The sequence below is a fragment of the Saccostrea echinata genome, unplaced genomic scaffold (assembly GCF_033153115.1).
Source record: "Saccostrea echinata isolate AGI-Se365-2 ecotype Australia unplaced genomic scaffold, CSIRO_AGI_Sech_v1 ptg000004l, whole genome shotgun sequence".
NCBI lineage: Eukaryota > Metazoa > Mollusca > Bivalvia > Ostreida > Ostreidae > Saccostrea > Saccostrea echinata.
The window spans coordinates 6,996,458-7,023,363 of NW_026889753.1; the positions used below are offsets into that span (position 1 = coordinate 6,996,458).

The 26,906-nt window shown below is 34.8% G+C and overlaps 1 protein-coding gene across 3 annotated transcripts in view; it reads right to left on the reverse strand.

Annotated features, from left to right (window-relative positions):
• Positions 1-234: 234 nt before the first annotated feature.
• LOC133179091 (uncharacterized) overlaps positions 235-26,906 on the reverse strand; it is a 68,593-nt gene continuing 41,921 nt past the window's right edge. For all 3 annotated transcript variants that reach the window (XM_061313823.1, XM_061313822.1, XM_061313821.1), the window contains 3 exons: positions 9,874-10,074; positions 5,728-5,832; positions 235-1,051 (listed from right to left, as the gene is read on the reverse strand). In XM_061313823.1, the coding sequence (XP_061169807.1) occupies positions 965-1,051; positions 5,728-5,832; positions 9,874-10,074 (393 nt within the window). In that variant the 3' untranslated portion in view covers positions 235-964. The remainder of the gene's footprint in view (positions 1,052-5,727; positions 5,833-9,873; positions 10,075-26,906) is intronic.

Below are 26,906 nucleotides of genomic sequence, written 5' to 3' on the forward strand. Positions count from 1 at the left end.
TACCAGATTTTTGACACTTACGATCTTGTCTCCAACAAATATAAACACGCAAAATATTTGTAGTGTAGTACGACTGTTACCCCAAGAGGGGAATTCTCATATAATCTGCTTCTGGGACAGTTGGGTCGGGATGACTGCCACTTGTAAGTGTCTGTTTAATTTACCAGCAACACATAGAGACAAAGATAACAAAGATTTGATGGATGTTTATTTACAATGAATAAACATGAGAAACTGGTACATCCAGATACATAAAATACTCAAAATAATGAACAAAAATTGGTTTGATTGATATTGAAATTTTGAGGCAGTTTATTTGAGTAGCTTGGGAAATACAGATTTTTTTTAAAAAACTTTATTTAATCTACATAAGAAATGCAAATGGGACTCGAAAATTCCTAATATTTGGATTCACTATGGTGCCTAATGTATAGAAGATAAATTTTGGAGAAAAAATCAGTTTGTTTTTTGGATAGTACCCTCAAAATTGAAACCAAAATTGGCATGACTGTTTAAAACTGAAGAACAATATTATAAAACAATTAATACTGAATCATTTACTAATGAAGGAGTTTTATCTCTTTGGTACCGGCATGTGCCATGTTTATTCACAACGACATATATGGTTTAAACGCGCAATTTGATTGATCGAAAAAATGTTAGGAAATCAATGGTTAATCATGAGGGAAAACCTGAATAAACCTACCGAAATTTCGTTTGATGTCAACCTCAGGAAAGAGAGTCTAGAACACTGGGAGAGAATCAAAATTTCTGATTATTTACTAATTTGCATTTTTGCCCACCAATCTGATACGTGATATAGGTTTTCGGACCAGACTTGAATAGACGTATTTATTACTAAGTATATGATAAATGAAATTTTAAGATGGGTAGGTAATAACTGTGTACACAAGCATAATAAAGATACTGTTCTGAATTTTCTCCTTCGCTGGTCATTGTAGTATTACACTGGTGCTGCAGAGTTTTCTTTTTTGCAAATTCTTTTGATTCCTTTCATAATTGTCCACATTGATGAAAGAATTGAAACGATCTGAAAATATAAACAATACTAGAATCACTTCTACATTTTCACTGCCTCCATTACATTTAATTTTAAAAGAAGGAGATAAATAAATTATGTGGTTTCTCATATAGACAGAAACACTGTAAACAATATTTCTCAATTGTTGCTTATATATATATATATATATATATATATATATATATATATATATGTGTGTGTGTGTGTGTGTGTGTGTGTGTGTGTGTGTGTGTGTGTGTACAGGCAACTCTCGATACCTCGAAGTCCGCGGGACCGAGGAAAAACTTCGAGAGATCAAGAGTTCGAGTTTTCAAGAGTCCATAATTTTCCGGGTTTACCGACAGGTTTTAAAATTAGTCTTACAGGATGTAATGATTTTCATGCAGTGCTAACCTTTTACACGTGGTTTTTATAAAACAACGATATTTTTTCGAAATTCAGATGAATATTTCATTACACTGAGTAAAGCAAAAAACGTATATCGTCATTTCATGTCTATTTATTTACTCTTTGTAATACGGACATCATACTACGCATTCGTTACAGGAAAACAACATTTTTCAGTGTCGTACATAGTTAGTTTATTTAAAACCCAATAGCAGAGAAGATTTTCAAAGAATTAATTTTACTATATAATCAATACAGCCCCGCCCTAACACCTGAACCCCTGACCCAGAGGCCAAGAAATTCATAATTTCTGAAAAGGCAGCCATGTTCACCATAGCTATGTTCTTAAAAAGTTTATTTAATACCTAGGAGCAGAGAAGATTTTCAATGAATTAATGCATTTTCACTATATAATCAATAGAGCCCCGCCCTAAAATAGCTCATCAAAGCTATGTTCTTAGTTAGTTTATTAAATACCAGGAGCAGAGAAAAAGATTTTCAAATAATTAATGCACTTTCACTATATAATCAATATAACCCCGCCCTAACACCGGAACCCTGACCCTGGGGACATGAAATTCACAATTTTGGAAGAGACACTCTTGCTCATCATAACTATGTACTTAGTTTATTTCATACCCAGGAGCAGAGAAGATTTTCAAAGAAATATTGCACTATCACTATATGATCTATTAAGCCCCACCCTAGCCAAGAATCCCTAACTCTGGGGCCATGAATTTCACAATTTTGGTAGAAGGGTCAATGCTTATTACAATCATGCCAGCAGTTTGACTACTTTATGTCCAGGAGTAAAGAAGATTTTTAAAGATTGCATTTATTTTGGTGGTTTTAGCCCCACCCCTCTGGCCCCAGGGGGGCAGGGACCATGAAATTCACAATTTTTGTTTCCCTTCACCCATAGATATTATATGCCAAATTTGGTTGAAATTGGTTGAGCGGTTTCAGAGAAGAAGCTAAAAATGTTGAAATGTTAACGCACATCGCACGACGACAGACAAAAACGGATAGCAATAGTTCACCTGAGTGACTCAGGTGACCTAATAATTAAAGAACTGCGAACGATAGTATTGTTCTCCCGCCTACCTCCAAGTCAATTTTCAAAAGTTAACACATTTGAATAACTATTCATATTTATACAGATATTAATATAAATTTTCATAAAACATTACTCGGTCCTTCGGATGAGACCGTATAAACCGAGGTCCCGTGTCGCAGTAAGTGCTGGCACGAAAAAGATCCCTCACTGCTCAATGGCCCTGAGTGCCGAGTATAGGTCAAAATTTGCAGCTCTCCACCGGCAAGTGGTGGCGTCTCCATACGAGTGAAAAATTCTCGAGAGAGACGTTAAACAATAAAAACAAACAAACATAAAACATTATTACTTCTTTTGGTGAACGAAGAGAGATAACTCTATAATTTTGGTAAAACTTGTGTTTTTCACTATAGAAATCAACGGAAAACGGAAAATATTTTTAAAACATCTCCCCCCCCCTCCCCCCGTGAAAGAAAAATTCCTTTTTACATGTAATATGGCCTGTCATTTCACAAATTCATACCAAAGCTTTCTGGGTTTCACGGGGGGGGGGGAGGGGGGGGGTTGCATGTTTACAGACAAACAAGAGGCCCATGGGCCACATCGCTCACCTGAGCACATTGGCTAAGCAAAAGCACAAATGGGTTCAGTATTAAAAAGATTACGCGGGGGTGAGGTGGAGGAGGAGGGTGGGTGGGGGGAGTTGTATTTTAAACTACCTGATGATGCTTCCATGTCAACATAACAAATGGCTTTGTTGTACTTGAGAAGATTTTAACAACATTTTCCCATATATTCCTTTGTAAAAATTTGATCCCCCATTGTGGCTTCTCCCTATCCCAGGCGTCATCATTTGAACAAACTTGAATCTACACTACCTGAGGGTGCTTCCATATCAAAATGACTGATCATGGCTTTGCAGTTCAGAAGAGTAAATTTTCCCATATATTTCTATGTAAAACTTTGATCCTCCATTGTGGCGCCACCCTACCCCCGGGGGTCATGATTTGAACAAAATAGAATCTACACTACCTGAGGATGCTTCCATATAAATATGACTAATCAGGTCTTTGCTGTTCCTAAAAAGAAGATTTTTCCTATATATTTCTATGTAAAACTTTGATATTCCACTGTGGCCCCGCCCTACCCCCAGGGGTCATGATTTGAACAAACTTGAATCTACACTACCTGAAGATGCTTCCTTATAAATATGACTCATTATGGCTTTGCTGTTCTTGAAAAGAAGATTTTTAAAGATTTTTCCTTTATATTTCTATGTAAAACTTTGATCCTCCACTGTGGCCCCGCCCTACCCCCGGAGGTCATGATTTGAACAAATTTGAATCTACACTACCTGAGGATGCTTCCATATGAGTTTCATCTTTCCTGGCCCTGTGGTTCTTGAGAAGAAGATTTTTAAAAGATGCTATTAATTTTTCACTAATTCTTTATTATCTCCCCTTGAAAAAGGGCGTGGCCCTTCATTTGAACAAATTTGAATCCCCTTTACCCAAGGAAACATTGTGGCAAGTTAGGTTGAAATTGGCCCAGTGGTTCTTGACAAGAAGTCGAAAATGTTAAAAGTTTACAGACAGACAGACAGACGGACGCCGGACAAAAAGTGATCAGAAAAGCTCACTTGAGCCTTCGGCTCAGGTGAGCTAAAAACTACAAAAATGCTTAATTTTTTCACCAATGTCAAAGGAGTTTACAACTAAAACATTATATTTTTTCAATGATAGATGCTTAATTTTATATGCGTAAAACATAAGAAAAGATTTAAGGAACATTTTTTCTCAAGAATATTTTAAAATGTGGTGATGCTTTCAAGCCCGATTTCAATGGAAAATATCGCCTACCCCCCTTATGGGGTAAATAACTATTTAAAACTGGTATTAAAATTATCAGTCAATTACCATTGAACTGTTCTCTGCATTCAATAAAGACTAAATTCAAAACCCATAGTTGGTCTCTATTGCTCTATTTTGATCTTTGAAAAAATGTTAGTAGGGTTGGATGTTGGGGTGTATAGTGGCATTTGCATGAACGTTGTGTATTTTATCCTCTGTCCCTGTCCAGATCCCGAAAATGTCATCAACGTACTTCAGGTAAAAAAGGTTGTTTTGTACATTTTTCAAAAAAGGAATGTGTTTCCCTTCTCCCATATAAATACAGGCGTAGTTCCGTTCAAGATTTGACCCAATAGCAGTGCCTCCAGTATAAATTAAGTACTTGTTCTAAACATTTAAAAACTAATATTATCCAGGACAGCATCCATCATTTCCAATATACAGTTGGTTTCAACTTCCTTTTATTTGGGTTCATTTAAAATCTTTTTATGACCTCTTTTCCCTTTTTTTTTTGGTATACATAGATGCAGTGCTTTAACATCCATACAGAACAAGATGGAATTGGCAATAGTTGATTTATGTTAAAGAGTTTCTTTAAGAAATCAGTTGTATTCTGCATATCTATTAGCGTCTTCAAGCTGCCATTCGACATGCTCAGCTAACTTTTATCACCGGTGTTGACGACCATTTGCTATAGTTCTTAATGGATGGTTCTCTTTATGTATTTTTGGATTAGTTTGTAATTACTTGAAGATATTTCTACTGGTAGAAGGTAGTATCGTAAATCAGACTAGATGGATCTTCTTCCATGCATATTATTGACTAGCTCTTTGATTTTATCTGTTTTCGTTACAGTTTATCCTTTGTCTGCTTGTCTAATGATGATATTTGATCATCATTCAGCACTCTCAGAGCGTTCTCTTCTAAGTTATATATACTTAACGTTACCAAGCAAAACAAAACGGTTCAAATGTTTGTACACCTGAAGACGGATTATTAAATCCAGAGAGCGCTTGTGTTGAATGAAATTAGGGAAAGTGTGCATTTTCTTTTATTATGATTATTTTTACAGTGACCAACTAGGATAATTTTTAAAAGCGTGGCTTTCGATGGTGATGAAATCCCCGATTGATTGATTATTATTGTTTAACGCCGAGTCGGAAATCCTCGACTGCTCTACACTATACGGTCATTGATAATGGAAGTGATAAACAGCTATTTGATTACACTTTTAATCGGAAGATCGTTACCGATTGTACAGATATTATTTTCTAATTTTACAGCTCCATATCTAAAACAGCTGCCCTAAGTGAAGAAATATAGAAAGCATAGAAATTCACAATACATATATATTTTACTTATATTCCCGTGGATGATAATATGATCGTACATACCACAAGAACAGCTGTTGCACCCCCTTCGTAAATAATGTTGCGAATTAATTCTTTCCTTAATTCTTTCAGTCGTTGAAATTTCTCCTGAACCTTTTGAATGCATCCCTATTGGAAATATTTTTCAAAAGATTATTTCTTGTATACACATCATACATGTACCTATCGCCTGCGTGGCGCAGTGGTTAGGGTGTTTGCTCTAGAGTCGTGGTGTAAGGAGTTGATCCTTACTTTGCGGGCTTGAATTCACTGCGGGTCGTGGAGATCGGTCCTTCGGATGAGACCGTACAAACCGAGGTCCCGTGTTGCAGTAGGTGCTGGCACGAAAAAGATCCCCACTCCTATGATCCTGAATGCCGAGTATAGGTTAACTTTTGCAGTCCTCTACTACATGTGGTTGCGTCTCCATATCAATGAAAAATTCTCGACAGGGACGTTAAACAACAAACATATCCTCCCTTGTCACTTATCAGCATTCCTGTCTTAATATTTTCTCTTTTGGAAAATTATATAAAAGAGTTAGGAAAAGCCATTATCCAATTAATTCTAAAAATGACGGAGACGTTTTAGGCAAAGTATTTGTGTGAAATCAATGGCCTTAATTTAAGACATAATTATGCAGATGTACGGAATACAATTGTGGAAGTATATGAAACAAGCTAACTCAAAGAATTTGTGCACCCCCCCCCCCCCCCGCTTAAAATAAAAAAAGAAGAGGGTGGAAGAGCTAAAAAAAAAAAAATTGCAGATGGAGAAAAAAAGGTCCACCTTGACCTTTCAGCTTTTGGCCTTAAAGTCAGAATGAATCTTTTTAAAGTTAAAGAAATTCATGACCAAAAGTTTCATTGCAAAAGCTTATAGAAAAACTAAAATTATTAATTGAAAACTGTATATGCAATGTGTATTTCTGACCTTGACCTTTGGACCTAAATATCAAAACGAGTTTTTGAGGCCACGGGGGAGTTGTGATATAAAATTTCATTGCAAAATCTCAGTCTTATTAAGATATAGTTTGGAAAAAAGTGCTACACTCATGTATGAATTCATGACTTCTGATCTTTTGACCTCAAAATAGATAGGGTTCTTCTTTCTGCAATAGGGAGTTGTTATATAAAATTTCATCGAAGAGAGCTCAAAGAAAACTAGTTTTCATCTGGAAAATATTATTTGCAATGTATGACTTTCGAATTTTTAACCTCAAAATAAAACGGGCTCTTTTATTGGCAAAAGGGAGTTGTGATATATAATTTGATTGAAAAAGCTCAAAGACTTTTAAGATATCATCCGGAAACTAAATTATTACACACAAACAGAATATATGAATTTTTACCTTGACCCTGACCTTTTAACCTCAACATCAATAGGGGTCTTCTTTATGTCATAGGGAGTTTTATATTGAACTTTACTGAGTAAAGCTCAAAGAAATCTCAAAGAAAACTAAAGTTATCATCTGGAAAAAGTTATTAGTAAGACTTTTTGACTTTGACCTTGTGACCTCAAAATCAAAAGAGATCTTTTAGGTTACATGTATATGAAGTTTTGATAAAAAATATATCAAAAAAATCAAAGACATAGATATTGCCCGGAAACAAAGTGTTACACACGAACAGAATGTATGAATTTATGACCTAGACCACTGACCTTTTGACCTCAAAACCAATAGAAGTCTTCTTTATGTCACAGGGAGCTTTATCGAAGAAAGCGCAAAAAAAACTTAGTTGTCATCTGGGAAATGTTATTTGTAATGTCTGAATTTTTACCTTGACCTTTGACCTCAAAATAAAAAAAAAGTTTTCTTTAGGCCATAAGAAGTTCTGATATGAAATTTCATTGCAAAAGCTCAAAGACTTCTAAAGATATATATTGCCAGGAAACAAAAGTGTTACAAACAAAATATTTATGACCAGACCTTGACTTTGACCTTTAAATCAATAGTTTTTTTGACCAAAGTTAGTTTTAGATAATATTTCATCGCAAAAGCTCAAAGGCTTCTTAAGATATCGTCTTTGTTATACACAGACAGAATGTATGAAATTATGATCGTGATCTTTAATTGACCTCAAAATCAATAGGGGTCTTTAGACCAAAGGGTGTTGTTACATTAAATTTCATTGCAAGGCTTCTTGAGATATCGCCCGGAAACAAGTGTACACACAAATAGAATGCATGGAATTATGACCTTGACCTTTGACCTCACAATCAATGAGGGTCTTCTTTAGGCCATAGGGAGATATGATATAAAATTTCATTTCATAAGCTTCTTGAGATATCGTTTGGAAACGAAAGTGGTACAAACAGACAGAATGTATGAAATATTACCTTGACCTTTGGACCTCAAAATCAATAGGGATCTTCTTCAGGTCATAGGAAGTTGTTATAAAATTTCATTGCAAAGGCTTCTTGATGTATCGTCAGAAAACGAAAGTGTTACACATAGACAGACATGCAGACAGATAAACGGACGGACAGACACACCCATATTAATATCCCCTACTTTCAATGATTGTATGTTGTTTAACGTCCCTTTCGAGAATTTTTCACTCATATGGAGACGCCATCACTTGCCGGTGGAGAGCTGCAAATTCTGTTCTATACTCGGCACTTACGGCCATTGAGCAGTGAAGGATCTTTTTCTTGCCAGCACCTACTGCGACACGGGACCTCGGTTTATACGGTTTCATCCGAAGGGCCGGTCTCCACGTGGGATCAATTTCAATGAAAACAGGTGACAAAAAGCAAACCAGAAAAAAAGCAAAATTTCTCTGTATTCGTGGTCAAATGTAATTGAAATTTCATTAAAATATTTATATACTTGCAATATGTTCTTAGTAATTATAAAAACATGTATTACCTAGTATTGTTTAGGTAGAACAGAAATGATATACAGTAATATTGTAAATACTGAAATAACTAACAACATTTGAGATAAATCTAACCTTAGTTAATTGTTTTCATATTGTACATTGTTCTGATGTCGCGTGGCGCAGGGGTTGAGCGTCTGCTCTAGAGTCGCGGAGTAAGGAGTTGATCCTTACGTCGGGGGTTCGAATCCCACTGTGGAACGTAGCTGCAGAACTGTAGCTCTCTGCTTGAGAAAATTCGGACAGACAAAGCAGAGAGCTACAGATCCAAGCGTCGTAAAAACCTTCGATTTACGCCGCCGATTTTTTGTCGCTCGCTTCGGCTATTATGTCTTGTATTTAATGCTTTCCCATGCTTTAAAAGTGGTATCCAATAATTATCCATATATTTTACTCCTATTCCTGATACTTTATTTACCTTTCAACGGTTTCAAACAGCCCTTTATGGTTTTGAAATGTCGGTTTAAAAAATTCCCATTCCGATGTCCATGTTATTGGGGGTTGTGCGAAAAGAAGTAATTCAAAGAATATATACTTGTCAAGAAAATGTAAATAAAAATTTCAGGAAGTTTAAATATTATGTATATTGTCTATGAAGATTAGAATACAACATGTATTAGAATACAATATGTAAAAAAGAAATAAATAAAACTCGGGCGTGTTGTTTCAGGAGGACACCAACGTCGACGTCGGAATGCATTTTTTAAACTGATATTACGGCCGTCTGGAACTGTTGAAAAGTATTAAGTAAATAAAGTGTCAGGAGTAGGAGTAAAATGTATGGATAATTATTGGATACCACTTTTAAAGCAGGGGAAAGCATTAAATACATATAATAACCCAAAGCGAGCGACAAAAAAGCGGCGGCGTAAATCGAAGGTTATTACGACGCTTGGATCTGCAGCTCTCTGCTTTGTCTGTCCGAATTTTCTCAAGCAGAGAGCTACAGTTTTGCAGCTATGTGGAACGTGGAGACCGGTCCTTCGGATGAGACCGTATAAACCGAAGTCCCGTGTCGCAGAGATGTTGGAACGAAAAAGATCCCTCATTGCTCAATGGCCCCGAGTGCCGAGTATAGGTCAAATTTTGCAGCTTTCCACCGGCAAGATTTGGTGTCTCCATATCAGTGAAAAATTCTCGAGAGGGACAAAAAAAAATCATTGTTCTGATAATCTTACTCATAATATTTCAACAAGAAAATAATGCATATTCGAAATACCTTAAGCTGAATAGCAATTAAGTTACCAGTGTAAATTATTGTCATAAAATATTAAGTAAGTTTCCTTACCATTTCATAATATGAATCACTACTAACAGATGCATGGCAATTACTTCTTGCTGAATCATAGTCTTCTATCGTGGAGTATTTACAGCATGTCTTTGGAATCTGAGAATTGGTCTGTTGACAGGATCCTGATGTAGTACACCACGGAGTAGTATCAAAGTCGTTTGTTGTACCAGACACAATGTCAACTCCACAACATTGATGCTAAATGTAAACAAAAAATGATTTCTTTTTTTTTTAAAGAGAATGCTGGAGTCAAATTAAATATATCTAAATGCATATCAGTGTTTTAGCCACTAAATTTGGACTGAAGCCATATATATATATATATATATATATATATATATATATATATATATATATATATATATATTATATATATATATATATATATATATATATAAGGGATGTCAACGAGTACCCGGTTAACCGGGTACTCGATCGGACGTCCGAGTATCGAATACTAAAATGGTATTCGGTTACTCGGAATTGAATTTTTTTTTTTTTATTTCAATATACATATTTTTCTCAAAAATAATCAAAAAATAACTTAAAACTGCATACGGTCATGTACACCTGTAAATCACCCGTTACCGCCTGTGTTTATATACGGTAATTAGTAATCGCTGTGGTCTGTAATTTTTGGATGGCTTCAATGATTGCTTTCAGTGATCATCGATTAAGTATGGTCTATTATCTTCAAATCATTTTTAAATTTATTTAGTTAATATATGGCAGCTAAATCGGACATGCATAGAAATGCCGCTACCCACTTCAAAAGCGAAGAAATATTTAGAAATAATTAAAGATTCAAAAAAATGTTGAAAGTCAGATTGTTTAGTAAGTTTATACGGGGGAAACAATCAACTTAGACTAGCGATCCCAACAACGTCCGTTCCTTCCCTTTCGCTAGTCTAATCATCACAAACCTGCGTAAAAGATTGTTCTCCTTTTGCGTTCCTAAACAAGAACTATAAACCATTTGTAATTTTTGATGTATTTATTGTGTCTTTTGGGATTAATTGATAAAAAAATTTAGTACCAAAAATCAATCCCATTGGACCCGATGTTTATATGTATACATTTATTAACGTGATAAAAACAGCTTTGGGTTTAACAGAGCTTAACGTGGCTCAAAAAAATTAACACACTTGTATTTACAGTTTTACATGTACCGAGTACCCGGGTACGCGATCGGAAAAACGTCCAAGTAACCGATTATGAAAATTGACCAATTTTACATCCCTAATATATATATATATATATATATATATATATATATATATATATATATAAAGGAACTTGATGAATTTTTTTCAAGGAAAAATGTCAAATATGTCTTTTACTCAAAAAGTTAAGTTTTGCTTTAATGGCCTTTGTCCAGAAATACTGAAAATAACACACTCATTTATTAAAACATGTCTTATACCTAGAAATGATTGCATTACATAATTATTATACAAATGGTGGTATGATTTATAATGTATAGCCTCACATTCTATACTAGAATATTGTTTATTTGTGTATGAACAATTGATGATTCTTAAAATGTGTTGTGCCTTTGCCAATTATTGTAATTGTGTTTATTGTGTTTGCGCCCATAAATATTTGTATATATATATATATATATATATATATATATATATATATATATATATATAGTTCATTCAAGATATCGGTGAATAGATAAAAAACGAAAGGGACAGGACAACATTTTGAAAGGTTAAATTCTCTCCGACATAAAAACTTGGTTAGAATTTGTGAATTACGAAACATACTAACTTTGCCTAGTCTTTTATGTTTTGTTACTAATAATAGTGAACACTAGAATTCACCAAGAATCTTGTGAGGATATATTAATTTTGCTCATACTGATCAACACCTAGCTGGTTGATTTATTGATTGTTGTTTTACATGTACGTCCCATTCGAGAATTTTTCACTCATATAGAGACGTCACCATATACCGGTGAAGGGCTTCAAATTTTGAACTTTTCTCGGCACTCAGAGCCATTGTGCAGTGAGGGATTTTTATCGTGCCAACACCTGCCGTGACACGGGGCCTCGGTTTTTAAGGTCTCATCCGAAGGACCCGCAACTTTCACTTTAAAGTGCCGAGCGCATGGCGAAGGAACAGTTGCTATCCATCTTTTATCGACTTAGGTCAGTCGCGGCCGAGATTCGGACTCACGACCTCTCGATCACGGAGCGAGCGCTCTACCGACTGAGTTACCGTGAACGGTTTGAGCTGGTTGAAATAAATTATAAATTAAATTGCCACGCTTCACTGCATAGTAAAATGCTCTACCTAATATAATCATGTGTATGTAAATCTTGCTATTGCTTGTAAAATATTTCGCATTCACTTCATTAACAGCTTTATAGAGGGTTCGCAAAAAGACCCAAAATAGTGCATTAAGTCCACTCATCCACTTTCAAAGGTTTTTTTTCCCCACAATGGTACTCCTCCCACAGTTTTGGTCCGATTTCTGTATAAGTAAACTACGGCGCACTAAGATACTATAATACTAAATATTGGTTTTGATTAACGGTGTTGCCATGGTTATTAAAAATGGAATTTTCTCTGACATTCTTTCAAGCTACCTTTCCTACCGTGTTGATATGATTCCAATAAAACTTTTGACACATGTAAATTATACTCAAACACAGAGCTCTGTATACACGTATCAGTTTCTGAATTGAATGATTGGCATTGCCATGGTCATTAAAAATAGAAATTTCAAAGATCCCCCCCTTCTACAGTTTTAATCCGATTTCAATAAAACTTGGTCCAAAAGTAAATTACACTAAGATAAATGATATTGTTTATCGGTTTTTAACTCTAACAAATGGTTTTGCCATGGATATATACTAAGAATGATAATTTCTTACTGAAACTCTTACAAAAGACTACTCCTACTACAGTCTTTTTCCAAATGCAAATTTTACACTAAAAGAGACTAAATTAAGGATCGTTATTTTATTTATACTGTTGTCATAGTTTAGTCTAAGTGCCACTTTTCACTACCTTTGTTGGGTAAAAACCAGAAGAGCTACAGACTCGCTAGAGACTTATTTCGCTAGAGACTTCAGACTGAGTAATTACCATCGAAAAATTGATGAAAGGGAGATAACTTCCGACCAAAATTTTCAAAGATGTAAAAATATGACGGATTATATCAGGATACCCCATCCCTGAAAATTACAAATAAATCAATCCAACCATCTTTGAGAAATGGTCTGCAAAAGATTTGTAAAAATTAAAGTGAAAAAGAATAAAATATGGGTCTTCCATTTGAGATGAAGATATTATAATGCCGTACTAATTTAATACACAAGTAGACTTTACCAAGATGCATGTTTTTTTTAACATGGTTGCCATGATTACTAAAAATAAAATGATTATTCTCTATAAGGCCGTTTTGCAGCCTTCAGTGACTTCAAAAAGTATTGTTTCCCTTAAAAACTGCATGAATCGGTATGCTAATGTTCCATTTTGATGAGTAATGTTGATTGGTTAATGATACAATAGTATTTGTTATGATATAGGGTGACAAAGTAAAGTACTATCGGTCCGTATTAGCATAAGAGTAATGGGAAAACTCAAGAGGTTGGGTGTGTTAAGTAACTCCTATATGCCTCCAATATGCCCAGGAGCAGAGAAGATTTTCAAAGAAAAAATGCATTTTTACTATTTAACACAGCCCTACCCTAACGCCAGAACCCATGTCCCAGAGTCATGAAATATACAAATTTGGAAGAGGTACCCTCATCATCATAACTATGCAATTAGTTGAAGATTTTCAAAGAATTCACACATTTTCACTATATTATCAATAGACCCCCCCCCCTCTCAGAGAAACAACAGAACCCCTTGGACCATAAGTTTTAAAAATTTTGTAAAAACATCCTTGCCCATCATAACTAAACACTTGTTTCTTTGCTTTATAACAAGGAGTAGAAAAAAATATTTTGAAAGAAATTATGATTTGATTTTTCACTATATAATCAGTAGAGCCCCCATCTCTTTCACCAGAACCCCTGACCCTGGGGCCATGAATTTCACAATTTTGGAAGAGGCATTCTTGCTTATTATAACCATGCACTTCCTTTGTTTAAATAATACCCAGGAACAGAGAAGATTTTCAAAGAATTGATGCATTTTCACTATAGAATTAATAGAGCCCCGCCCTAACACCAGTACCCCGATCCAGGGGCCATGAAATTCACAATTTCTGCATGAAGAGGCACTTTTGTTCATCATAACTATGTTCTTAGTTATTTTCTTTAATACCCATGAGCAGAAAAGAAGATTTTCAAAGAAATAATGCATTTTTACTAAATTATAAATAGAGAACCTCCCCCCTTTCACCAGAACCCCTGACCCAGGGGCCATGAAATTCATAATTTTGGAAGAGACACTCTTGCTCATCATAACTATATACTTAGTTATTTTATTTAATACTCAGGAGCAGAGAAGAAGATTTTCAAAGAATTAATGCATTTTCACTATATAATCAATAGAGCCCCGCCCTAACACCAGAACCCCTGACCAAGGGGCCATGAAATTCATAATTTTTGGATGAGGCACTCTTGCTCATCATAACTATGTACTTAGTTAGTTTATTTAATACCTAGGAGCAGAGAAGAAGATTTTCAAAGAAGTAATGCACTTTTGCTATATGATCTATATAGCCCCACCCTAGCCCCAGAACCCCTAACCCTGGGGCCATGAATTTTATGGAGGGTAATGGTGTTCAAAAATCCAGACATTAAGTTTGTAAATCCATACTTGTAATCGTATTAGTTTCATAGTCTACACATGTAAGTAGTTAATTCCGACATCCCAGCATGTAGTTCCGAAGACTTTGTTTTTGTTTGTTTTTTGTTTAACTTCCCTCTCGAGAATTTTTCACTCTTATGGAAACGCCACCACTTGCCGGTGGAGAGCTACAAATTTTGACCTATACTTGGCACTTAGGGCCATTGAGCAGTGAGGGATCTTTTTCTTGCCAGCACCTACTGCGACAAGGGACCTCGGTTTATACGGTATCATCCGAAGGACCGGTCTCCACGTCCCACAGTGGGATTCGAACCCGCGACGTAAGGATCAACTCTTTACTTCGCGACCCAAGAGCGAACGCTCTTACCACTGCGCCATGCGGGTGACGTGTTGACTTTGAGTTTTTACTATGAATATGTGTATTTTTGATGTTGTAAATTTTAGTGAAAAGTTAAAGATATCCAAATGTCGCCTCCCACGAAGGAGGAGTTTTGGCAGTTTATTTTTTTTTTTTTTTGCTCGTCAATTTTTTGGGGGCCCCTCCTTTCCATAAATATTGATACGGATCTGCAGGTGCATCTACTGAGTGTTTTTTTTTTTTTGTTTTTTTTTTAAATATGATATTATTGCAGTTACATTAGTTCTTAATAAACTGGGGCACTGATCACAGTAGCCTAATGGTTGGGCGCTAGCTTCGTAGGTCATGGGAAGGTCAGAGTTCGCTTGTCCTAAGTTCTTAGTTCCGGACGGCCAAATGTAAGACCTTTAACATACGTGTTGGTAGTGACTATTCCTTCGGCATTGAAAGTCAAATTGAATGATTTTTTGGTTGAGACGTTAAAAACCGAAGTCCCTCTAGATCCGCGCAAGCCATTTATAAGCGGATATGATTCATGTCACATCGTCAAATAAAATATAATTAAGAGAATAAAATAAAATTGGAACACATAAACAAAAATTTAGAATTAAAATTATATAAGAAATTAAAATAAAAATATTAATATAAAATTGGAAGTTAAAAAAATGAAATAAAATCTAAATAACTTATTTCAGTTGGAAAAAGAAGTTAGAATAAATGAAATTGTGGCCATGATACCCCTCCATAGTTTCTCATTACCAAAATTCGACGATCATGTAGGTTTCATTCAGAGCGCGGAAATATAAATTCCGGAAAACAAAGTTAACAACATCAAAAATACACATATTCATAGTATAAACTCAAAGTCAACACAGTTGTATGTTCGGAACTACATGCTGGGATGTCGTAATTACCTACTTACATATCTAGACTATGAAACTGATACGATTACAAGTTTGGATTTACAAACTTACAAGTCTGGATTTTTGAACACGATTACCCTCCATAGAATTTCATAATTTTAATAGAGGGCTCAATGCTTATTACAATCATGCCAACAGTTTGACTGATTGATGTCCAGGACTAAAGAAGATTTTTAAAGATGCATTAATTTTAGTGGTTTTTGTCCCACCCCTCAGGCCCCAGGGGGGGCAGGGACCATGAAATTCACAAATCCCCCCCCCCTTCACCCAGAGATTCTATATGCCAAATTTGGTTGAAATTGATTGGGTGGTTTCAGAGAAGGAGCTGAAAATGTTCAAATGTTAACGCACGCCGACGGACGAAAACGGATAGCAATACATGTAGGTCACCTGAGTAAACTCAGGTAATCTTAAAAGTGACTACCAAATTATACACTTGGTTAAAGGTGGTTATGACATGTAAATAAAATTTTTCGCTTCATTTTTTCGATATTTGCATGAAAAGCTAACTACTCACAATGAAGGATATCAGCTTATAGATTATTTCTTATTATAAACTTTCACTTAGAGCACGTGTTTCTATTGATTTACTAAGAATTAAGATAAGCCATGCATGTTTACTCAAAAAAGGTTAACTTTTTTACTTAAAAAAATCGAAAATCAAAGGACTGAAATGACTTGATGTTATGAAATTACACTGTCTCATTGAACTATCTGCTAGAAATAAAGAAAAGTTTTTTTTTATAGACTATAAGGCATGAATATAAGTTATTAAGGTCTTCCGTCTTAACGGAAGACCTTATTATTCTGTTGTTTCTTTTCAACTTTTTTTTAATTATTATTATGTCGTCCCGAACGAAGTCGGGCGACATATTGCTATTGTACGCCTAAAAACCTTGTCCGGGGATTTTCTGAAACTTTCCACACAAGACGATCACTAGTTGTACTAGTGCAGTGGAGACTTTTAGTTTCAAAATGGCTACCGCCATGGAAACGTGCAAAAAGTAGCGAAATTTGTCTGGGAGTGTTCTCTCTGGTCCCTTGAACATTCATAAAGAAACTTTATAGAAATGATGATCAGTAATTGTAGTTGTGCGATTCGCAATTTAAAATTTTCAAATTGTCAATTGTTGCCATGGAAACAGAGGAAATGTGAAAATTCTTTAACTTGATTCTCTCAGTAAGTGCTCAAGCAATCATTCTGAAACTTTAATGATTGATTCCTTGCATTGTATCAAAGTAATTTCTATTTTTGAAAAAAAAAAAAAAACCTGGAGTTGGCCGCACACGGTTGCCATAGAAAGAAAACAGAAAAAAGGTAACTATTATGCTCACATAAGTTCTCAGAGGTGGCTTGGACAATCTTAATTAAACTTTATAGAAATTATAATTAGAAACTCTAGGTGTGCTGTCAACATTCCAATTTCTCTAAATTCCTACCGTTGGCGTGGAGAGGAACGAAAAGTAAAAGTTCATTAATTTCTACTTTTCTCAGTAACTACGCAAGCAATCTTTTGGAAACTTTAAAAGTTTATTCCTTCTACTTGATCAAATTGTTTTCCGAAGAAAAATTGGAGCAGGTCCATCGCTTCAGCTACCGGAACGAAGTCGTATTTTGGTTCACCTTAGTTTTGTACTCGAGCGTTCTCGTAGATGGCTTTCAAAATCTTCATGAAACTTTATAGAAATAAAAAATCACCAACCCTAGTTGTGCTTACACTATTTTATTTTTTAAAAGTTTGTCGCTGAAGCCAGGTAAGGAACAAATGAATTAAGAAAAGTCGCGGTCACGTGACCATTGTATGCTATCAGAAGTTTCTTTTAATCAAAGTACTGAAAGGACTGATACGTGTTGATGGTTGTCCAAGCTTAGCTAATGGGTATTGCTTTAGTGATGAAAAAATGAAATGTCTACTTAGAAACAGAAATTTAAATTTCCATTTGATTTCCGATGTCAATTTCATGACATGATGCAATATATTTTAAAATCCAATTAACAGATAATACTTTATGAAATTATAAGAAAACGATATTTCTTTCTTTTTACAGTATAATTAAACAAGTTATACATTTACTGAGCATTGCTACCTTATTTTAAGAAATGAAATGAACTTGCACAACTATCATAAAAAATATTAAAACCACAATTTTTGACATTCCTTATAGTGTTTGCAGCAGGTATATTTCGTTTTCTCTGATAATTTTTTTTTCTTGAGTAATGCTTCACATGCAGTTTTCAAATGAAATTCTGTTAACTACTAAATGTAAAATCAAGAAAGTTAATGTACATTTTTACTACCCCCCCCTCCTTACACACGCACGCACGCGCGCCTCACCCAGAATAACAACAACATTAAATATCTCTCTTAAGGTATTAGAGGTGTAATACGCCATTTCCAGTAAAAATGACGGCATTTACCAAGGTGTCTGACATCGGCAGTTTTCGGAACACTGTACTTCGTAAACAAAAATGGCGTGTCTTCAAGACGGCCTAGGACGCTAACATAAAACATACACCAAAGAAAAGGAATATAACTTAGCGGACGAGAGAATAAATATGATATTACGTAGAAAACACGTTAATATATTTTGTTAGACAAAATATGCAGTCAAAACGATGATACCTTCAAATACACCTTCGTTCTTCGAAAATGGTGCTATTTTTAGAAGTTGGAAAAACTCATGAAGTGAAGTATACCTTTCTTCAAAACTTTACATTCGCATCGCGATTTCTTGTGATTTTCTCAATATCAGCAAACCGTTTGAGGGGAAAACGTACGTAATAGGTAACATTGCGTGCATTGTAGAATATGCAATTTATAAGTGACGTTCAATGTCCATACGTAAAATATCTGAGATGTTCAAAATATATCAGTAAAAATAGAATGTAAATAGAATGTAAATATGTTTACAACATTAAAGAAAAATATTAATATTAGATTTGGGAATAAATGATTTATTCTGGGTTGGGTTAGGGTGATTTTTGTTATTTTATTTACATTAATTAATTTATTTATTTTTACATAAGTTTACTGTTTAGAAGGGGGGGGGGTGAATATTTTTATTGATATTTTTTATTTACATGTGGGGAACAAATTAGTTTTTTTTTTACCTTTTGATTAGTGTTTCTGTCAGTATATATTTAAGTCTACATTGTATTGTAATGTTTTGATCTGTAAAGAACTTCATGCACATGGAAGCTGCAAAAATGTGGGTCATTTTGCAAATCTCTGTCTGGGTCAAGGTCACTGTGACAAGGTCAATCTTCTGAACAAATGAATCTGACTAAAGTGAAGTGTATTCAATATGACAATAATCTATTGTTTATATATGCTCATGATTTCATTAATTATCACATATCCCATGACATTTACAAAAAATAATGGCTTAAATTTTTAGGGGTACATCGCTATGATACAGAATATTGATTAATATTGTGGATGGAATAATTTTTTGTTGTTGTTATATTATCACAAACACACCTTACACAAAATTGATATTGTTCTTTTATTGATCTTTCCTACCATATTTTACTTTGACAGAATATCACAAACGGTTTTATGAAAAAAAATCGCCAAAATTGTCACTCAAAGTAAATGAGTTCTCTCGATTACAAGTATTCATGAATTTGAACTAAAAAGAATGCATATATGCAATCTGTACTGCTTAGTGTTGCAGCTGAATACATGAAACATTCAACTGTTTGCGACTAACTAGAGTAGAGGTAAAAATTACATCTGTACCTTTTGTCTATTAAAGGTGCACCAGTGGTTAGAGGGTACAGGCATGAAAATAAGTATAGGAAAATTATGTTTGGACAGAATTGCATGAAACTTTGGGAAGTATTGCCTGAAGTGTTGTCCATTATAACTAAACTGAATTTAGTCATATTCAAGGTCATGACCATTACACCCCTAACACCTTAAGCCGAAATCAACCTTTGATCGACTTTAAATTTACTAAGGAACCAAAAAAAAATTTCTTGAAAGTGTGTTTGCCTTTGACTCAATTAGTTAATCGGCGAAATTCTGTACAGCTGAACAAAGATATAATTTTTTTTTGTAAATCAAGTTTCCCTAATATATGAGTTTATATTCCGCTGCCGTGATGCTTTTTTTTTGGCCGTGATGCGTGTGTGTAAATCATCTTTTTTACGATTACTTAATCTTAATATAAACCACTTGTATTAGTTAAATTATTTTCGATATCAGTAGTGACTAAAAACTAGCGATATTATTCCTTCAATAGAATCCAATTCTCCGGATATGTTAGTTTTAGTTACATGTATAAACATCTGTATTCTGATGTATTTTATGTTCATTAATCAGAAATAAAACAAAAAAGAGGCTTTTGAGGAAATCAAAATTTTTATTAATCACCAATCCTGCCTGTCAAAACTATTATTTCCGCCCACAACAAATCCTCCACAATCCAAGAGTCGGTAGTCCGATCCCAGCAAATAGACCATGTGTTTTTAAAAGCATCTTAAAAAAAACAACAACAGAAAAATACACTTTTAGACCATTTCTAATAAAGCCAGTTCGGGGCGACATACGCTATTGCTTGCAATAGCAGACTTTCTAGTTATTATTCTTATCGATTTTGTGCACGCGATTATTCGTAAATGCGTTGATGGATTTTCATGAAATTTTCAGGAATGATGGCAAATCATATGACCTAAAGGCATTTTGATGACGTCTCTTCCGGTCACAAGTTATTCCCAATTTTCTTTATTTATTTTGAAATTTGTCCGGGTCTCTCCTCTAAAATGGTTAAAGATAGAGTCATGAAACTTTCTGGGATAATGGATCATGATCTGTAGATTTGTTTCTTTTTTTCCGGCGTACCTTCCGTTGTCCACCGGAAGTAGTTTAAAAATGTGCAATTTTTTATTTTTTTTTTTTCATTTTAAAATGTTTATAGCATTGACATATACAGTGTTTCAAGTCATTTCATTTTCACCGGAAGTTGTACTTCTAAACCGGAAGTTGTCCAGAAATGCGCATTTTTCAATCAAACTTTCTGGAAATATTTGTACACACTCATTATGGAGTTTTAAGTTGTATTAAGTACTTCTGGTCATAGCGAAAGTAAATGAAAAAGAACCGGAAATTGCTTGAAATTAAAAGATGTAACTCTTTTATGTTTTTCTAAACATATTTTGAATAAATTCAAGTGCCTATTTCATTCGTCTATATTTGTTCTTTTTTCTTAAGTCAAACTACCAAAGTCATGATCATATTTCATCGGTAACCTGACGGAAGACCTTCTTGTTGCTTTGCAACAAGCTCGTCTAGTTTATTATAATTATTATTATTTATAATTATAGTTCAGTTTATCTATGCTACTTCTTTGTATTTCCTTAGAAGTATTGCATATCTGTTAGTTCTAGAAATGATAAATGCTATTTTTGTTATAGCGAGAAGATGCATTTGCTATTTGTGTCATAAACTTATTTTTCTATGAATACACATGTAACTTTTATAGATAGAAAATTACTGATTGGATGGTTTCGTAATGGACATTCTCGCCTCGACCTTTAAGAAGGACACTTTTCCGCATGGGTGATATAGGATCCATGTATTTTGTTAACTGGGTGTTGAGAGGACTCAATCTATTCATCACACTTCTTTCGTAGCATCAATAAACATGTAAGTTACAAGAACAGCAGTTCTGTCTTAGAAAATAAAATGCCAAGGAGGAACGGGGTTCCTAAATGTCACATGTGATTGATAATTGAATGTTGTTTTACGTCAATTTAGAATTTTCACCTAGATAAAATAACCATCCACTTAAGGTGAAGTGTCACAATTTCGATTTATGCAGGGTTTCATTATTGACCAAGACCTACCGTGGGACAGGACCTCCTTCTTTAAGATAATATCCAAAAGACCCATGACTTTTACTTTTAATGCTGAGGACCTAGCAAAGGAACTGTCACTACCCATGTTAAAAACCTTAGTTCTTGACGCAGCACGGAAAGATAATTTTACCTGGGATGTTGTAGAACTCTGTTAGTCCATGGATATACTAAAACTTCTGATGCTGTTCTTTACCAGATTTCCTCCTTGTAATACCTACCCCAAGATGCTTCCACATAAGTTTCAGATTTTCTGGCCCAGTGGTTCTTTAGAAGAAGATTTTCAAAGATTTTTACTACATATTTCAATGTAAAACTTGGATTCCCTATTGTGGCCCCGCCCTACCCCCGGGGGTCATGATTTTAACAATTTAGAATCTACACTACCTCAGGATGCTTCCACAAAATATTCAGCTTTTCTGGCCATGTGATTCTTGAGAAGGTTTTTAAGGAGTTTTCCAATATATTTCAATTTAAAACTTGGTTTCCTGATTGTTGCTCCGCCCTACCCCCGGGTGTCATGATTTTAACAATTTAGAAGTTACACTATTCCAGGATGCTTCCACAAAATATTCAACTTTTCTGGTCAAGTGGTTCTTGAGAAGAAGACTTTTGAGGATTTGTGCAATGTATTTCAATGTAAAACTTGGATTCCTGATAGTGGCCCCGCCCTACCACCGGGGGTCTTGATTTTAACAATTTAGAATCTACTCTACCCCAAGATGCTTCCATTTAAGTTTCAGCTTTTCTGGCCCAGTGGTTCTTGAGAAGATTTTTAAGGAGTTTTCCAAAATATTTCAATGTAAAACTTGGATTACCTATTGTTGCCCCGCCCTATCCCCGGGGGGCATGATTTGAACAATTTAGAATCTACACTACCCCAGGATATTTCCACATAAGTTTCAGCTCCTCTGGCCCTGCGGTTCTTGAGAAGAAGATTTTTTAATGACCCAACCCTATTTTTGTCCTTTCTTGTTTATCTCCCCTTGTAAGAGGACTTGGTCCTTCATTTTAACAATTTAAACTTCCCTTTACCTAAGGATGTTTTGTACCAAGTTTGGTTAAAATTTGCGCATGCATGGTTCTTGAGAAGAAGTTGAAAATGCGAAAAGCTTACAGACGGACGGACGGACGGACAACGGGTGATCAGAAAAGCTCACTTGAGCTTTCAGCTCAGGTGAGCTAAAAAAAAAACGTAGAGCTACAGCGTCGTGAGATAAGATACTTTTGGTTGAGTTCTATAAAATGAACATCGATTGATTGTATGTTGTTTAACGTCCCTCTCGAGAATTTTCACTTTTATGGAGACGTCACCACTTGCCGGTGGAGGGCTACAAAGAACTGCGAACGATAGCATTGTTCTCCCGCCTACCTCCAAGTCAATTTTCAAAAGTTAACACATTTGAATGATTTTTCATATTTATATAGATATTTATAAGAATTTTCATAAAACATTACATCTTTGGGAAAACAAAGAGAGGTAACTCTATAATTTGGGTAAAACTTGTGTTTTTCACTATAGAAATAAACGGAAAACGGAAAATATTTTTAAAACATCCCCCCCCCCTGTGAAACAAAAATTCCTTTTTACAGGTAATATGGATTGTCATTTCACAAATTTATACCAAAGCTGAGGGGGAGGGGGGGGGGACATATGTTTACAGACAAAAAACTACAAAAATGCTTCTTTTTTCACCAATTTCAAAGGGTTTTACAACTAAAACATTGTATTTTGTTAATAATTTATGTTTAATTTTATATGCGTAAAACATAAGAAAAGATTTAAGGAACATTTATTCATATCCAAGAATATTTTAAAATGTGTTGATGTTTTAAAGCCCGATTTCAATGGAAAATATCGAGTACCCCCCTTATTTAAAGAGTTGGAATTAGGGGTAATAACTATTTAACACTGGTATCAAAATTATCAGTCAATTACCATTGAACTGTTCTTTGCATTCAACGAAGATTTTACGGCCAAATTGCCATTAGTATTGAATTAAATGGGTGTAAAATGTAGGCGGGAATCGAGAGTTAGCGTGCGTAGTTCTTATGACCTATACTCGGCACTCAGGGCCATTGAGCAGTGAGGGATCTTTTTCGTGCCAGCACCTACTGCGACATGGGACCTCAGTTTATAAGGTCTCATCCGAAGTACCGGTCTCCACGCCCCCCAGTGGGATTCGAACCCGCGACGTAAGGATCAACTCCTTACTCCGCGACTCGAATAAGAAACAGAGTAAAACAATTAATATGTTCCAAAACTTCGTTTGGGGAACATAATGATAACAACACTAAATGATAACAACACAATAGCTAAATTGACTTGTTTCTTAAAACAAAATACTTCAACTTTTACTTGTAACAGTGATGTTAATAATTGGTATTACATGATAAAGCCTTGAATATAGATCAACCCTGGTAAGCATATCTGTTTAATATATAAATTCTTTCAAGAATTGATTTGAATTGAATTTAAAAAATAATTGATTTAAAAAATAGTAAAACAAATGTAACCTTTTGACTTGGAACATTTCCTAAATTCTATTTCCTAACTCTATCAGTATTAGGGGATCAAAATGACATTAAAACAGCATTATGAGCATACTCTAGTACAGTTGTATTTTGATTTCTAGTTTCAAAGCAAAAAACAAAAACCAAAAAAAAAATTCAAACAAACAAACAAAAAACACTAATTACAGTCTCACCTCAAAACAATGTATTTCCGATTTTCCTTTTGTCAGTCTCTTTTAAAAAATAATAGAACAATATAGAATATAGAAATAATTGACGTCCTTTCATTAGGTCATTCCATAGATAGAAATATTTAACGACCTAACACTGTCAAGCAAATGTTCTTGAGCAGCCAATATTTTCCAATATCTGAAGTAGCTTAACCCTTGATTTTTAACTCTGTGACCTTAAAAATCTATTTGATGTCTAACGCAAAGGTTCTCAAAATATTGGGCGGTGATTATCTTCTTATGTCCAGTTGACTTCATCAGCACGGGTCATGTACTCATAAAAGGGGACCAATGTACGAAGTTTGATGTCTGTCAAATTATGTATAGCTTGACCTTTGACCTTGAAATCTCAAAATCATGATCAATTGGTATCATCTCCTCTTCAGGGGATACCCGTTTACGGAGTTTAATGGGATCTCAACATATTGAGACAACATTTGGTCTACCGACCGACCGACCTACAGGTGTAAAGCTATATCCTTTTTTTCAAATGAGCATAAAAGTACAATAGACTGTTTGTACAATGAACAGCGTCTACAATTAGTGATATAACCGGTTACTCAGTCGGAACGATGGTAATCGGTTACAAAACCTGTAACTGGTAAGTCGGAAAAAAATAAAATATTTGCAAATTTAAACTGAATTTCCACCAATTTTCACCTATCTATTTAAGCTGATTCGGAAATAATTAAGGCTCTCCGAACTGACATTTGCCAGTTTTCAAGATATTAGTTGCTGTTTAAAAACACCATGTCGTTACCCAGTCTGTTCCGTGTTTTTTCGATTTTTTTTTAAATGATTATGGAGCAATATGATTTAACTGCTTATGACATGTATCTCATCTCTTCTATCTTTTGCAGTTACGTATCAATTGCAAATTATATTATTAAACATTCAACATTGTAAATAAAGCGATAGTTCAAACTTAGTTCTGATTATGGGGACAATGCAGAATGAGCTTGTGTGACATTTAATCTGATTCTTTTTAACGTATCTTATACTTAAGGCATTTTTCAAGGGTTTCTTAATTTTTTAATAAAAATTTATGCCCTTGTAATCGAAGATCCGGGGGTATATAGTTTTTGCCACGTACGCCTGTCTGTCTTCCGTAAAATCTTTAACCTAGGCCTTAACTATTGATTGGTTGGAGCTATGGCTTTCATATTTTACATGTACATTCCTTGTGACAAGACCTTTCTTTGGGTACCAACATATTTATCTTTGGTCATAACTTTTGAACAGCTTGTGCTAGGGCTTTCATATTCATCGTGACAAGACCTTTCCATGCGTGTAAATATTTTTTTTTACCTTTTGACCTTGACTTTAGAGTTTGACCCACTTTTAAAAAACTTTAACCTTGGCCATAAATTTTAGACAGTTAGCATTAGAACTTTCAAATTTCAACAGTTGGTGCTAGGGCTTTTATATTTTGCATTTGTATTTATTATGACAAGGTCTTTCCCTGCGTACCATTAATTTTGACCCTGACCTAGGAATTTGACCCAGTTTTAGAAAATATTTATCTGGACCGTAACGTTTGGATGGTTGGTGCTTTTGCTTTCATCTTTACCAGGTATATCCTTTGATACAAGTCCTTTCTCTGGGTAAGAACATTTTTTATCTGTTGACCTTGGGGTTTGTTGTTTAATCCCTCTCAAATTTCTTTCACTCATATGGAGACGCCACCACTTGAGCTGCAAATTTTGACCTATGCTCGGCACTCAGGGGCATTGAGCAATGAGGGATTTGAGATGCCAGCACCTACTGCGACATTGGACCTCGGTTTATACGGTCTCATCCGAAGGACAGGCTTCGGGGCCATCAACACATAAAAATCTCAGCTCAAATCTCAACCTCAAATCTTAGATTTCTGCCTCAGCTGAGATTTTCCTAAAACACCTTGCCACCAACGTTTCTGAGATTCGTCTCACGTAAGCTGAGATTTGAGAAAAATCTTAGACTTATTCTCATTGTTATATGCGACCTTTTTTCTTATAATGCACGAATTTTTTTAATCAATGATTGAATTTACCTTTCAGTTAGTTGTTTATGCAATATTTTGGTGTATAATCACGAAAATACACATTCTCCACTCCCTTCGTCTTTTATTTGCTGTTTCGAGTCATTCAAAGGAAAGGATTCCATTACGATCTTTGCAACAATAAATATTCACCGAGTCCCCGTAAAATAATCCCTACAGATGAATAACACAAAAACATATCCAAACTTTATAGTCTTTGCTCGTCTGTCGACAAAAACACACAAAAATATACACCAAGGCGTCACTTCCGCCATTGTGACGTTACGTGTCGGAAGATTACAAAAAGTAGATGGGCGGATCAAGACTATATTTGCTGGTCGATTATACA